The 17,672-nt window shown below is 38.9% G+C and overlaps 1 protein-coding gene across 2 annotated transcripts; it reads left to right on the forward strand.

Moving 5' to 3' along the window:
- Positions 1-1,878: 1,878 nt before the first annotated feature.
- Positions 1,879-16,050, forward strand: LOC124403423 (caspase-6-like). Of its 2 annotated transcripts, XM_046877162.1 has the most exons (8): positions 1,879-1,981; positions 2,373-2,420; positions 3,530-3,572; positions 4,030-4,179; positions 5,960-6,036; positions 6,129-6,304; positions 10,852-10,999; positions 13,779-16,050. In XM_046877162.1, exons 1-8 carry the CDS (start codon positions 1,963-1,965, stop codon positions 14,024-14,026), a joined length of 909 nt encoding a protein of 302 aa, XP_046733118.1. In that variant the 5' UTR covers positions 1,879-1,962; the 3' UTR covers positions 14,027-16,050. The 2 variants fall into 2 exon arrangements, with proteins under 2 accessions (XP_046733118.1, XP_046733126.1); XM_046877170.1 differs by lacking the exons at positions 1,879-1,981; positions 2,373-2,420 and adding an exon at positions 2,445-2,583.
- The last annotated feature ends 1,622 nt before the right edge of the window (positions 16,051-17,672 follow it).

Here is a 17,672-nt window from a genome sequence, read left to right on the forward strand (position 1 = left end):
AAATGATTGAACACATGATTCTTCAGAGATATCTCCAAGAAAACCCTTAGATCTTTATTTATACTGCAATACATCACCATCCTCAATATTAGGAACATCTCCTCATTCATGCAGTTATTCAATTCAACCAGTCACTGTCAACTTCACAATCTATAAAATCACTCAGACAGCATACAGGTCAAGAACTCCAGCTGCTGGTGAACATCAGAGTGAGGGAGAATGTGATTTCAGGGACTTTACCCATGGCATGGTGGTTTCAGAAACCACTGATCTCCTGAGATTTTTATTTATAACAGTCTGTAAAGTTTGCACAGAATGGTGCAAAAAAACTAAAAACATCCAGTGAGAATCAGGTGGTAGGGTCTAGTTAATGGGAGTGATTAATGAAGATGAATGGAGATGAATGGAGAAAATACAGATTGTCTGAAAACTTATGGTAATAATAATAGTAATAATATAGGAGAGGCAGGAAAAGGGTCTGAACACGTGCAAACAAAAACAACAAAGAAATTAAAATCGCACCAGGGCAGAGTTCAAACCAGAAGTTCAAACAGAGTTCAAACCAGAAACCCGGGAAGAACAGAGATCAGAAACAGGAAGAAGGTTAGGAACAGGAACCAGAGGAGGCGTGATGGCAAGAAACATCTCAGGGACACAAGGAGCCAGTGAGATAATCAGGCTGTGAGTTAATGTCTTTGGTGTCCTTAATTACTGAGTGGCATGGGAAAAACGCCAAAATGGTGCCAACCCAAAAGTGCGAAACCGCCTCCAGACAGCTGGTTTAGTCGGACAAAGCGGAGAGCAAGCCTGGGTGCCAGACGTGATGAGGCGTAGCGATCTGGTCTGTGGGGACCAGTGGCGGAGCAACATCTCTGTGGGGCTCGGTAGTGGAGCAACATCCTCTGTGGGGCTCGAGAGTGGAGCAACGTCCTCTGTGGGGCTCGGGAGTGGAGCAACGTCCTCTGTGGGGCTCGGGAGTGGAGCAACGTCCTCTGTGGGCTCGGGAGTGGAGCAATGTTCTCTGCATGACAGACAAACATTTGTGTTTGAATGGTTTCCGCTGTTTTGTATAATATTTAGGTCTCTGTGTCCATGCTTGATTTACTGAACGTCGATTTCCGTCCCATTGGCTGTTTCCTGTATGACTTTATGAACAAACCTGGTTATAAGTTCAGTATGTGCTTTTTGAGCATCACATTCAACATTCAGTCCCAATTTGCTCTTATAATTCTCTCCACTCTTCTGGGAAGATGTTCCACTGGATTTTGGAGTGTGCTTGTGGACATTTATGTTTATCGGCCACAAGGGAGTTGGTAAAGTCAGATACTGGTGTAGGTGATATGAGAAGATCTGGGGTGCAGTCAGTGTTCACCTTCATCCCATTCAATAGGTGTTGCATTTCGTTGCTGTGTACCTCAACTATATAATGACAAAGTTCCATCCATCGATCCATGTCTGTCTCTCTGTCTGCCGGTCTGTCTGTCTCTCTGTTTGTCTGTCTGTCTCTCTGTTTGTCTGTCTGTCTCTCTGTCTGCCTGTCTCTCTGTCTGCCTGTCTCTCTGTCTGTCTGTCTCTCTGTTTGTCTGCCTGTCTCTCTGTCTGCCTGTCTGTCTGTCTGTCTGTCTGTCTCTCTGTTTGTCTGTCTGTCTCTCTGTCTGCCTGCCTGTCTCTCTCTGTCTGTCTTTCTGATTGTCTGTCTGTCTGTCTGTCTGTCAGATTGTCTGTCTGTCTCTCTGTCTGTCGGTCTGATTGTCTGTCTGTCTGTCTGTCTGTCTGTTCGACTGACACACCCATGACTTTCCAGAGAAGAAGCGCTTTAACGCGGAAGTTGTGCCTGTCCTTGATTGACATCTTCCTGGTCCATTCACGGCTTACTATCAATTCTTTCTCCAATCAAAGTGTCCCAGTGGGCGGGGCTTATGTCATTTCCATGGTGCGTTCAGAAGCTACAGGTTAAACACGATGGCGAGCCAAGGTTCAGGTGACCGACTCTTCCTGTTTCAAATCACTTTTTACGTGTTAACTGATTCTGTAAATCTCGTGCGTTTAATATGTGTGTTATATAAATGTGTGTATTTTCAGTTCGTGCTCGTATTTAATAGTAAACACGAGATTTCCGGGGGAAAAAAAACAAGTTTCCTTGTAGGAGTTCAGTGTGTTTCTGAGTCTTCTCGGTTAGTCATGTCATGACATGCGATTTTATTATCGATCTTTACAGACGGGTTTTTAACTCAAGTCTCAGATTTTCTTTATTGCAACTTAAACCTGCTGAGAAAGTGCTTTATACTGGATTAGGAGTTGATAATAGTTTACAGGTATGCAGAGTTCACCTGCTTCATTATTGTTGTAAAAGTGTCTGTTTGTTCTTGCAGGTCAGGTGGAGATGGACCATGATTCAGTACAGAGGTCTACTCCAGCAGGTCGCTTTTATTTTCATACATCTGTGCATTAAATAACATAACTGCATGTAGGAAGAGTGATCCAGAGTGACCCAGAGTGATCCAGAGTGATCCAGAACTAATCATAAACCAAGTTGTGATGAAGCAGATCTACTGTTCCAACACCGAGATCTATTATTTTCCTGTAAAACCACGTTCCAAGTGTCTGATTCCCTTTTATTCATTGACGATGATAAATAATGATACGTTGTACTGTATTGATTTATATAAAAGGTTTAATATTGTGGAAAGTGTGTTCTCATTTACATTATAGCAGCTATAAATGGTCGTTCCTTCGGCAGAATTTCTTAGTTTGCGTCGACACTTAAATAACTTTAAAATCCATAAATCTCCACATTTAAGTTTCTCCTTTATAAATGTATCCATAATGAGTGAGCCAGTGGCAACAGTAGCATCGTTAGATGAGATGGTATGAGGAAGAAACCAGCCGCGTTCGGAATCCCAGTGGAGCCACAGGTTCCACATAATGTTGAATCTTGTGGCTCTTCTGCAAAACTCCAAAAACAAACCAAACGTCCTTCCTGATCGACTGCCTCTGAGGATGCGGGTGAAGTGGAGGACTTCTGGGTAAAGTGTTCCATGGCCTGGGTGTGTTTTCTCTCAAACACGTGTGTGATAAGACTCCTGAAAATCTTCAGCTTTTTCAAAGTTGACTGATATTTTCATGACTTTCTATACAACTCGTCTCCCAGCGTTCTGGATTGTGATTGGCTGGAAAGCGTCAGCTGACAGTGATGCAGCTTTATATTGATGCGTTCTTCTTTACGGAGTAACAGTTAATTCTCCCAGGTATCCTACGCTGATAAACACGTTCACAAAAGGGTTTATTAGTTGATATGAAGTTTTATGTACGGAAGTGGTTTGTATTGTAGGACAGAGGAATTTGGAGATTCTGCAGGTTATTTAGCTCTAATAGAGAGAAGAAAGTGAGGTCGGGGAGGAATCGATTGTTTGTAGCTGCTGTTTTTGTACTGTTTACATAATAAAATTGACAAAAAATGGTTAAAATGTACATAAAGCCCTGGAAGAGAATGATATGTAAAACCTGTATATTGTTGTTCTATGTCCAGGTCTGGGGGACGGCCGAACAGAGACAGACGCCTTTTATAGAAGGTAAGATCATCCATGAGGTTCCTGCATCAAAGGATGGGTTAAACTCAAGAACCATGAAGATGGATTTGGACTGTAATTAATATAAAGAGTTTGTGATAGCGGTTTGGTGCTACAGTTTTACACTCGAGACTCCATCAGTAAACCTCAGATCACCCTTTCAGGTTTCTTCCCCATGAAGCCTCATTAAGTTCAAGTTTTTCATAATAATGTATAACACTAAAATGTACAGTCACAATCTTTATATTTCAGCAAAATGGCTTTTGGACCATGTGTACTGTTAAACACGCACAAGCTATACAGATAACATCGAATTCAATTATATTCTGAATTTATTTTATTATTTATTTATTTATTTATTAATTATTAATTGTGCTGATCTTTTCTTTCTTTCTTTCTTTCTTTCTTTCTTTCTTTCTTTCTTTCTTTCTTTCTTTCTTTCTTTCTTTCTTTCTTTCAGCTCTCGTGTCATGGACCCCAATGAGGAGTACAACATGAATCACAAGCGCAGAGGTCTGGCTCTCATCTTCAACCAGGAGAACTTTTACTGGCATCTCAGGCTCAATTCTCGAAATGGAACCAATGCAGACAGGGACAACCTCAAAAGGAGGTGCAGAACCATAACACACATTAATATAGTGTAACACAATAACAGACAGTGTAACACACCGTGTAACACAATGCAACAGAAACACCCGCAATACACACACTGTAACATAGCGAATGAGGAGAAGGAGAGGAGGAAGACGTCTACAGAGACAGCAGGGAAAGGAGAAGTGGAGGAGAGTGGAGGTTCAGGTTGGTACTTTAAATGTTGGTACTATGACTGGTAAAGGGAGAGAGGGAGCTGATATGATGGAGAGGAGAAAGGTAGAGATGTTGTGTGTTTAGGAGACCAAGTGGAAAGGGAGAAAGAACAGGAACATTGGAGGTGTTTAAACTGTTCTATCATGGTGTGGATGGAAAGAGAAATGGTGTAGGGGTGATTCTGAAGGAAGAGTACAGTAAGAGTGTAGTGGAGGTGAAGAGAGTTTCTGATAGGGTGATGAACATGAAGCTGGAAGTTGAAGGGATGATGATAAATGTCATCAGTGTTTATGCTCCACAAGTGGGCTGTGAGATGGAGGAGAAGGAAAAATTCTGGAGTGAGTTAGATGAAGTGGTAGAAGGTGAACGTAGGAATGAAAGATTGGTGATTGGGGCAGACTTTAATGGGCATGTAGGTGAAGGGAACAGAGGTGATGAGGAGGTGATGGTAGGTATGGTTTTAAGGAGAGGAATGTGGAAGGGCAGATGGTGGTAGATTTTGCTAAAAGGATGGAAATGGCAGTGGTGAACACTTATTTTAAGAAGAAGGAGTACTATAACACACCATAATATACACACTGTAACACACTGTAATGCTGAGTAATAAACACTGTAATGCACCGTGATACACAATGTAACACACCGTAATACACACTGTAACACAGCATAATATAGACTGTAACACACCGTAACACACACTGTACACATTGTAACAGAAACACTGTAACACCTTGTAATACACATCGTAATACACACTAACAGCATAACCCACAAACTGTATCACTACACACTAAAACACACTGCAATACAGACTGTAACAGCCCGTAATACAAACTGTGACACAGCATAATATACACTGTAACACACCGCAATACACACAGTGTAATACACACTCTATAACACACCATAATACACACACTGTAACACACCATGATATACACACTGTAACACACTGTGTATAGTGTGCGTAATGCTGCGTGATACACACTGTAATGCACCGTAATACACACTGTAACACAGCATAACACACACTGTAAACATTGTAACAGAAACACTGTAACACCTTGTAATACACACTAACATTGTAACACACCATAATATACACACTGTAACACACCGTAACGCACACTGTACACATTGTAACAGACACACTGTAACACCTTGTAATACACACCGTAAAACAGTGTAACACAAACTGCATCACTACACACTGTACGCAGTGTATTACACACACTGTAACATACTGCAATACACACTGTAACACAGCATAATATACACTGTAACACATCGTAATACACACACTGTACACATTGTAACAGAAACACTAACACCTCGAAATACATATCGTAATACGCACTGTAACAGTGTAACACACAAACTGTATCACTACAGACTGTAACGCAGCGTAATACACACACACTGAAACACACCGCAATACACACTGTAACGGAGCGTAACACACACTGTAATGAACCGTAATACACACTGTGACACTGTAACACACCGCAATACACACTGTAATGAACCGTCATACACACTGTGACACACTGTAACACACCGCAATACACACACTGTACTTTCAGGTTTGAACAGCTCGACTTTGAGGTGAGGGTTTATGACGATAAGAAACGGGACGATATTCTGCGCATTATTACCGAGGGTAAGCGCATACATCCACACTCTTTCACCAGAGACGTACGTCTTTCATTTCGCTCACTTCCTCACAATGATGATGACCTTTTTGCCCCCCAGCTTCAAAAGCTAATCATGTAGACGCTGACTGCTTTGTCTGTATGTTCCTGAGCCATGGTGAAAACGGACATGTTTACGCCTATGATGACCAGATCAACATCCAGGACATGACTTCTCTGTTCAGGGGAGACAAGTGTCCGAGTCTAGTGGGGAAACCAAAGATCTTCATCCTGCAGGTGAAAATAATCTGATGTTCCTCATGTTCAGTAGCTCAGTAGGAGAGTTTGATCCCTGCTGCTATCTTTGGACTTGTTTTGGAAAGTGACTGGTCTGGTTTTTTATCATGTCATCTTTAACGGTCTAGAAATTTTGTTTGTCCTGCGATTACAGCACAAAGGCTAAAACATGTGCAATTTTCACCTGAACACACACTGCACCACCTTATAACACACACTTACATTATAACACACTGGAACACATTATAACACACAATGCAACACCTTATAACACACACTTACATTATAACACACTGGAACACATTATAACACACAATGCAACACCTTATAACACACACTGGAACACATTATAACACACTCACATTATAACACACTGGAACACATTATAACACACACTCATTATAACACACTGGAACACATTATAACACACACTCACATTATAACACACTGGAACACATTATAACACACACTCACATTATAACACTGGAACACATTATAACACACTTACATTATAACACACACATTATAACACTGGAACACATTATAACACACACTCACATTATAACACACTGGAACACATTATAACACACACTCACATTATAACACACTGGAACACATTATAACACACACTCACATTATAACACACTGGAACACATTATAACACACACTCACATTATAACACACTGGAACACATTATAACACACACTCACATTATAACACACTGGAACACATTATAACACACACTCACATTATAACACACTGGAACACATTATAACACACACTCACATTATAACACACTGGAACACATTATAACACACACTCACATTATAACACACTGGAACACATTATAACACACTTACATTATAACACACTGGAACACATTATAACACACACTCACATTATAACACACTGGAACACATTATAACACACTCACATTATAACACACTGGAACACATTATAACACACACTCACATTATAACACACTGGAACACATTATAACACACTCACATTATAACACACTGGAACACATTATAACACACTCACATTATAACACACTGGAACACATTATAACACACACTGCACCACGGTATTACACACACTGGAACACATTATAACACACACTTACATTATAACACATGGGACACATTATAAAACACACTGCAACACCCTATAACACACACTCACATTATAACACATACTGCACCACGGTATTACACACACTGGAACACATTATAACACACACTCACATTATAACACACACTGCACCACATTATAACACACACTGCACCACATTATAACACACACTGGAACACATTATAACACACACTTACATTATAACACACTGAAACACAATATAACACACACTGGAACACATTATAACACACACTGCACCACATGATAACACACACACTGCACATGATAACACACACACACTGCACATGATAACACAAACTGCTGCACATTATAACACACACTGGAACACATTATTACACACACTGCAACACATTATAACACACTCACATTATAAAACACACTGCAACACCCTATAACACACACTCACATTATAACACACACTGCACCACATTATTACACACACTGGAACACATTATAACACACACTCACATTATAACACACACTGCACCACATTATAACACACTGGAACACATTATAACACACTTACATTATAACACACTGAAACACAATATAACACACACTGGAACACATTATAACACACTGCACCACATGATAACACACACACACTGCATCACATGATAACACAAACTGCTGCACATTATAACACACTGGAACACATTATTACACACACTGCAACACATTATAACACACTCACATTATAACACACACTGCAACACATAACACACACTGCAACACATTATAACACACACTGCAACACAACACACACTGCACCACATGATAACACACACTGCAAAACATTATAACACACTGGAACACATTATAACACACACTGCACCACATTATTACACACACTGGAACACATTATTACACACACTGCAACACATTACAACACACACTGCAACACATTATAACACACACTGGAACACATTATAACACACACTCGACACATTATAACACACACTGCAAAACATTATAACACACACTGCACCACATTATAACACACACTGGAACACATTATAACACACACTTACATTATAACACACTGAAACACAATATAACACACTGGAACACATTATAACACACTGCACCACATGATAACACACACACACTGCATCACATGATAACACAAACTGCTGCACATTATAACACACTGGAACACATTATTACACACACTGCAACACATTATAACACACTCACATTATAACACACACTGCAACACATAACACACACTGCAACACATTATAACACACACTGCAACACAACACACACTGCACCACATGATAATACACTGCAACACATAACACACACTGGAACACATTATAACACACACTGCACCACATTATTACACACACTGGAACACATTATTACACACACTGCAACACATTACAACACACACTGCAACACATTATAACACACACTGGAACACATTATAACACACACTGCGACACATTATAACACACACTGCAAAACATTATAACACACACTGCACCACATGATAACACACACTGGAACACATTATAACACACACTCACATTATAACACACACTGAACACACTGGAACACATTATAACACACACTGCAACACACTAATACAGTGTAGCACACATTGTAACAAACAGTACAAAAAACATTGTAACACACACTAATACAGTGTAACACACAGACAGTTCCGTACAATCCAGAGCAGTTCAGTAGGATTTGGGTGCAGTGACTGGGCAGGTCATTACATGATAGATATAATTCCAGACGTCTGTTTGCTCTCTAAATAACACTCACAGAGTTTGGACATACTCTTCAGATCATCAACTTGTAGTACAGTGTAGTCTAGGGGTGTAACGGTACACGTGTTTGTACTAAACTATTATGTGTGGAACATAGTTCAAATCTGAGTTCCCTCAGGAACATATTAATTGGTGGACCACAAGTTTGTTTATTCTCCGCCTCACACTTTAAGAGAATTTTCAGAATTTTTATTAAACTTGAAAACATACACAACAATGCCAGGGGTGTAAAAAAAGACCCTAGCGTTAGCGCAGTGTTACCGTGGCGACTCACTCCATACCACAAATACTGTTTGCAGTGTGGTGTTTTGTGCATGCGAGAAATTGCGTCACTTCCGTGTCATTGCTACTGCAGGCGATACGGATTCTTTTGTTTTTTCATGTCCGGCTGCAAAGATTTCTCTTAAATGGAGAAACAATTCTGCATATCGAGTGAGTGAATAAATGAAGGAGGGAAGGAATGAAGACATTTGTTAAAGTCTGCTGAAATAAACAGAACAGTTCAGTAGATCAAATTAAATATTAAATATTAAATGTGAAACACACACACACACACTTATATACACATCTGTATTACCCACATTTAATTACATTTTCTACATTTATTTATTTAATCAATTTAATTTCTGCTCATTTTATTAATTACTCAATTAAATTAATATAATCAAAAAGTGCAATGCATTAATTTACATTTATTCTATTTTATTTCTATATCTTTTATTTTTTATAAACTATTATAAAATATAATTTTGATATTATTTATCCAAGAAGGTATTTAAAAACAGTGTTTTTAAAATGTAAACTGTTGATGTTCACAAATGTGAATAATAATAAACTGTGTATTATTATTATTATAAACTACAAGCTATTTTATGTTTTGCATTTCTTCTCCTGAACTGATCCGAACTTGTACTGAGCCGTGACAAAAACAAATCAGGGTATTTACCGAACTGTACTGAATTTTTGTGCACTTTCACACCCCAGTGAAGAACTGCATGGTGTTGAAGTACGGAATGGGAGCCGTGTTGGTTCAGGTTTCCTTTCATTTTCCGGAATCTTTCCTGCTCCAAAACAACCCCAAACCATTAAACTTCACCGTATGTGAAGTGTGGGGGTGATGGAATCTGATCACATCTCTCCTGTTCTCCACAAGTTCTTCTGTTAGGGACAAAAATGTCCCGTTTGGATTCCACAGAACTTTCTTTCACTCCTTCACTGTCCAATTTGTGTGTTTATTTTTTTTTTAAAAAGTGCTTCCGTCTAGACGTCTAGCCCAAACATAAATAAAATGAGAGGTTGATGTCGCATGCAGAGAGAAATCAGTACTCAGTGTCAGATGTTCCTGATGATTTTAGGTTGTACAAGACACAGCAAAGCATGCAGGGATAGGATATACTGTACATGAACAATGTTCTCTTTAAATACAAAATATAGACAAATCCTGATGTCTTGGATTGAGACACTGTCACTCAAATGTGCTAATAAGAATATTGGGCCACGATTGGATTTGCGGGTCTGGGAGCAGAGGTTCATCACGATTCTAGAGGATATGTATGTGATGTTTGTGTTTGTGTTTGCATGTTTGTGTATAAATGTCTGTCTGATGATCAGGCGTGCCGTGGGGACAAACACGACGATCCGGTCACTCCCATGGACGTTGTGGACAGCAAGGAGGTCAATCAGATGGTGGTGGACGCCGGCGTGGTCCAGACACTTCCTGCAGGAGCCGACTTCATCATGTGCTACTCGGTAGCTGAGGGTGAGCCCTGAAACACACACCTTAGAGCCTTCTGTTACTGTTGAGGCGTTAAAATACCATCCAAATGATTATTATGAATTATAACATACACATGCATATAAAGTAATATTTACTTATTTAAAAACCTTTTGAACATTTCAGACCACTAGCAGGGGTCTACACTGTGTGCACAATTATTAGGCAAGTTGTATTTTTGGGGATAAATTTTGTTATTGTGTAACTACAGTGCTCTTTATCAATCCAAAATGTTGACAAACTCTCAAACCTGAACATTTAAGTTCTGGTTTTCTTAAGAGAAGATCTACATGTACACTATTATTAGGCAACTATTAGTGTGCAGAATTATTACGCAACTAAATGAAAAACAAAGATTTTTCCATCTCACTTCTTTATTTTCACCTGTTTAAGTGAGAATAATAAACAAAGTCAAAATTTACAATTAAACATTTCTGAAATTTCAAGAAGAAATCCTCAGTGACCAGTAAAGACACCCTTCTTTTCCAGAACAGTCACAATGCTCTCATTCACGGAGTCAGTCAGTTTCTCGATCTGGTTAGAATCAACGTTTTGTGCAGCAGCAACCACGGCCTCCCAGACACTGTTCAGAGAGGTGCACAGTTTACCTTCACTGTACATCTCCTGCTTAAGAAGGGCCCATAAGTTCTCAATAGGGTTGAAGTCAGCTGAAGAAGGGGGCCATGTCATTAGTTTTTCATCTTTAAGGCCTTTACTGGCCACGCAGTGGAGAACTTTGATACATGTGATGAAGCGTTGTCTTGCATAAAAATCAAAGTCTTCCTGAAAGATGCAGACTGTGTCCTGTACCACTGCTTGAAGAAAGTGTCTTCTAAAAATGGTCAGTCGGTCTGGGAGTTGATTTTGAGTCCATTTTCAACCTGAAAATGTCCAGCTAGCTCATCTTTAATACTCCCTGCCCATACCAGTATCCATCCTCCACCTTGCTGGCGTCTGAGTCAAAGTGGAGCTCTGTGTCCGTTACTGATCCAACCACGGGTCCATCCATCTGGTCCATCAAGAGTCACTCTCACCTCATCAGTCCACAAAACCTTTGAAAAATTTGTCTTGAGATATTTCTTCCCCCATTCTTGACGTTTCAACTTACGTGTCTTATTCAGAGGTGGTCGGGTTTCAGCCTTTCTTACCTTGGCCATGTCTCTGAGAACTGAACACCTCGTACTTCTTGACACTCCAGGTAGGTTGCAGTTGTGGAATATGGCAGCACTGGAGGACTGGGTTCCTGGTAGCTTCATGTTTGATTCTTCTCAAATCTTTGGTGGTTAATTTGAAGTCTTTTCTTCTCGACAGGTTTATTGGGACCCTGTTGACTATTTGTTACAAAACATTTGATGGTTCTATGATCACGCCCCAAAATCTTAGATATTTCAAGAGTGCTGCATCCCTGTGAAAGTCTTTTTACAATTTTATTTTACTTTTCAGAGTTAAATCTCTTTATGGCCCATTTTTCCTGAGGAGAAGAATCTGCCTAATAATTATGCACAACTTGATATAGGGTGTTGATCTCCTTAGGCCACGCCCTCCCTCGTTACACAAATACACATCACCTGATATGCATTAAATCCAATAAGCATTCAAGTTTATACAGTTTGGACTTGGAAATTATGGATAAAATGATGATTATGGTCAAAATAATCACTTGCCTAATAATTGTGCACACAGTGTAGATGGTAATTGCTATGCTAAAGGCAGGAGGTGGATCAGGGGTGCTTTATACTTTATTATTAAATTGTACATTAGAAATAATGATTATTCATTCTGACCTACACCCAGTTTCCCTTTCAAACACACACACACACACACACACACACACACACACACACAGTGTTAATGTAGTATTTACTACTGAATGAAACCAGTCTGTCCTGTAAAACCACTACTGTCTATTTATAAGAATACAGGGGACAATAGATCATTATAAACTCCAATATTCATGATTCTTTAACTCGACTGGATTTAAATGGATTTAGTTTATGTGTATTGGATTAAGTTTGAGTAGATTGGGTTTTAACTAGATTGGATTTAAAATGGATTAGGATTGGGTGGAGTGTATTGGATTTGAGAGGATTGGATTTGAGAGGATTGGGATTGAGTGGAGTGGATTGGATTTGTGTGGACTGGATTGGGATTTAGTGACTTATGTGGATTGGATTAAGTTTGAGTAGATTGGATTTTAACTGGATTGGATTTAGAGTGGATTAGGATTGAGTGGAGTGGACTGGATAGGACTTTAGTGGATTGGATTGGATTTTACTGGATTGGATTGGATTTGAGTGGATTGGATTGGGATTTAGTGACTTGCATAGGATTTTATGTGGATTGGATTAGGTTTAAGTGAAATGTATTGGGCTTGGGTGTATTTATTAAGGATTTAAGTGGATTGGATTGGGTTTGGGTAGATTATTTTGGGGTGGATTGGATTGGGTTTGAATGGGTGGATTTTGATCAGATTAGGATTTAGTTGATTGGATTAGGATTTTATTGGTTTGGATTAAGTGAAGTATTTGTTGAATTGTATTTCATTTGAGTAGATGAGGTTGTTTTTGAGTAAATTGTATTTGAGTGGATTTAGTTTGAGTGAAGTGGATCGGATTTGATTGGATTTTGGTGAATTGGGTTTGTAAGGATCTGAAACAGTAATATGGATAATATTGAGGGAAAACAGATTTGTTGTGTTTGGTCTGTAATATAATATAATAGAATGAAGTGTGCTGATGTTGATCTGAACTTCTCCCCCATGCAGGTTTTTACTCACACAGGGAGACAGTGAACGGTTCCTGGTTCATTCAGGACCTGTGTGAGCTGCTGCATCAGTACGGCTTCAAGCTGGAGTTCACCGAGCTCCTCACCCTCGTCAACCGCAGAGTCTCTCAGCGCAGTGTGGAGAGATGCAAAGAGCCTTCAGCATTCGGCAAGAAACAGGTGCCCTGCTTCGCCTCCATGCTCACCAAGAAGCTCTACTTCAGGTCCAGGCGAGGAGATTACGTGTAGACGCTCAGCTGCACACACACACACACACACACACACTACAGTCAGGGATTCTGATTTATCTTTTATCTTACAGCTATGGTAGAGTTTATTCAGCCACAATGTTTACAAAAGCTTGCAGGGTTTATTTACACTTGGGAGAATTTCTTTCCTCTACTGAGAAACCAATGAGAATGCATTGTTCTGGAAGAGACAAAATGAAGATAGTAGAGCCAGCATCAGGGGACCAATTAAAATCAAGGGTTATCTCAGGTACTTAATGAAAACGAGGCTGTATTTGGGGAACTGGTTGAAATGAATGAAAACAGATTATCAGGCTGGTTAACCAATCAAACATAATACAGGAATAATTTAGAGAAATGAAAACAAAGTACAAATATAAATAGGTTGGGGAAAAGAAGAGAGTGAAATCTGAAAGAGTTGAATAATAATTGAACTTTAAATGAGTGTAATCTACAGGGAGACAATAAACATGAGAATGATTTAAACGAACCAATGAAAATGGGAATTTATATAAATAGAAAGAATGGAAATGAAGTGTTATCTAAAAGGGACCAATAAAAATCATGAGTTATCTAAAGTGAACCAATAAAATAGGAATGTTTACTGAAGGAAACCAATAAAAATATAGAGCTATATAAAGGGAACCAATGAAAAATGTAAAATTAGTTAATGGGAATCAGTGAAAATGGAGGGTTATCCACTGGGAATATGCAAATTGGTGGTTAAATCATAATAATTTTTAAATGAAAGGTAATAGAGTAGCTTATTAAATTGCAGGATTAATTCCAGGGGAAAAAAGAGTTAAGATTGGGAATATATATATAATGGTGTTTTTTCTCAGGGATTTTCTAAAAGTGGATTTTTTAATAGTGCATTATAAAAAATTAGCAATAAAATGTAACATTTTTCCAGGCAACCATCATGTCAAAGCAAAATAAAAACAGATGTTATGTTAGAAAACCACTGGTCACAGCAGTAGAGATTTTCTTTTCCTTCAGGTGCTGGTTTCTGTAATCCAGATGTGAACCAGGTCGTACAGTGCAGATGTTCATTTCGCTTCCCTCATCCACGTGACTGTCTCTGGTTGTGGTGTTAGTAAAGTATGTACACACAGGCGAAAGTACCGCCGTTACCTGTTTAACACGTTCTAATCATTTTTGTGGTCTGAGAGAGAAAAGAGAGCAGAAGGTAATTTACAGGTTAGAGGTTTTATGGGGATTTGACTAAACACAGATTACTGTACATACACACATTAACTCATTAATGTTCATGTGAACAGAATTGAAGCAGAATCTGTTCTTCTCGAAAACATCTTAAATTTACATAGGATACAAAACTAAACACTGCTGTACATTAAAAATGTACCAAAATGAGCAAAAAAAAGGACCTGAACACGAAACAAACCTCAAACAGCTCCGTGATATGATGGTGTAAGATGTGATCCTGAGAGATCTGATCAGATCTGGTGTGAACACAATATCAGAACAGAGTATAATAATGTTGTTGTTGATTCATTCTTCCCAAGTTACACTTCAAACTATAGAGTTTAGATTGTGTGTTCTAATAACAACACTAATTACTACTACTAATGACATGCCTTCAGAATAGGGCTTCTGATGGATCTGACTTCTAGATCTGACTTTTATTTGATCAGGACACTAACTGTGTGTGAAACAGAACCTCGAAGCACAAATGTATTTGTATTTTGATTAGAAATATTTTAGCTAAAATACAAAAAAACTGCATCCTTCAGACACAGAAACCCTGAGGAACACGTTTAGAGTTTGTGTTTGTTCAGAGACGCTACATTTGTGCGATCAGACGTGTCACCTTGCTGTATTTTTGATAAATCTGTGTGTTTGTTGTTATTTGGTTTGATGTAAAGTGCTGGATTACTGGTGTTGGGTTTGCACTCTATCATACAGATGTGTTTTTATTCATTCGGGACGGTTGTGGTGAAGAATCTGACTGTTGTTTTCTCCGTTTTCTGTGGCTGGTTTGAGTAATAAAAATCGTGAGCTGTGTGCGTTTTGTGTGTTTACTTTGTGCACTTTTGTGTGTTCAACAAAAACGTTTAGAAAAATGATGATAATTCAGGTGTTTTTCCATAAAGTCAAATCCCTGTTTGTTTTCTTCCTCCTGCACCACAGCAGTTTCTTTAAAGTTATGTGTTTAAACCACAAATCACTTCCTGTTCTGCATTTCCTCTCGATTTCAGCAGCTCGTCGTGTTACTGAGGAACTCCTTTGTTCCGGATAATGCCGGAAAACTCACTCTGACACTGGAGCCTCCTTTAATCCATAATAAATTTCCATCCATATTCCTTATAGAAAACGTCAAAATAATACCAATTAAAAGCCGTTCCAGATACACACTCGCCTGGAGAACACGGAAATCCTGAACACTGAACAGCACGTCTCAACAAAGCCCAGGATCACGTGTTGAAGCGTCTCATAATCCTTATCAAATTTCATGGAACTAAAATGCAAAGAGAGTGAAGTTGAGAAGTTTCCTTTTTTGGATTTAGTTTATTTTTCAGTGTATAGATGGATGTGTGGATGGATAGATGGATGGATGGATGTGTGGATGGATGTGTGGATGGATGGATGGATGTGGATAGATGGATGGATGGATGTGTGGATGGATGTGTGGATGGATGGATGGATGTGGATAGATGGATGGATGGATGTGTGGATGGATGTGTCTATGGATGGATGTGTCTATGGATGGATGTGTGGATGGATGGATGTGTGGATGGATGGATGTGTGGATGGATGGATGTGTCTATGGATGGATGTGTGGATGGATGTGTGGATGGATGGATAGATGTGGATAGATGGATGATAAGGATGGAGGGGTTGATGAATGGATAAAAGTGGGTGGATGTATGTATGGATGAAGGTATGGATGGTTGGATAAATGTGGATTGATGGTTGGATGTGGATGGATTGATTGATAGAAGGATAAAAGTGGGTGGATGTTTGTAAGTATATATTTATGGATGGAAAGATGGATGGATTATAAAAACGTAACTGCTGAAACACGCAGCGAGTCACCAATCAGGATCGAGCGCACGCTCTGTTTTACACGTGTTCTGATCGGCGCTCGGTGCATCTACTGATCACCAACATACAGTTCAGCATCAGTTCAACATCAAGCAGATCATTTAGAGAGGAATAAATGATGAAGAAACTCCAGACTGAAACTCGCCACCACACACGTGACCTCATTTATGTGATTTGTTTTAAAGTAGTAGAAAAGCAGGTTTTGTGTTCATGATGATTGTAATAGAAATCAGTGTTTGAGTCATTAATATGATTCTATTAATAGATCAGTGTGCTGAGAGTCACATTCGAGTCTTTACACAGAAACTGAGGTGATTAAGTGAAGAGTCTTGTGATAAAAATGATCACAGGAACATTATAGTTATAATAAATCACTACTTTGGATACTTAAGTACATTTGAAGGCAAAAACGTTTGTACTTTTATTTAAATAAAAGTTTAAAGGGACACTGAGTGAATCTCTACTTTAACTCAATTACATGGTTTGTGTACTTCATCCACTGTTAATAATAAAGTATACTGTGTACAGAGAAGCAGTTTAATGAAATCTTATCGCATTAAGCCACATTAAGATTTTTTCCT

This window comes from Silurus meridionalis, chromosome 2 (genome assembly GCF_014805685.1).
Source record: "Silurus meridionalis isolate SWU-2019-XX chromosome 2, ASM1480568v1, whole genome shotgun sequence".
NCBI classification, from domain to species: domain Eukaryota; kingdom Metazoa; phylum Chordata; class Actinopteri; order Siluriformes; family Siluridae; genus Silurus; species Silurus meridionalis.

Excerpts from the sequence above, each read along its gene's own strand:
- LOC124403423 (XM_046877162.1), top strand. Across the intron at positions 3,573-4,029 it reads ACAGACGCCTTTTATAGAAG|CTCTCGTGTCATGGACCCCA; the intron begins GTAAGATCATCC and ends TCTTTCTTTCAG. Across the intron at positions 4,180-5,959 it reads AGGGACAACCTCAAAAGGAG|GTTTGAACAGCTCGACTTTG; the intron begins GTGCAGAACCAT and ends CTGTACTTTCAG.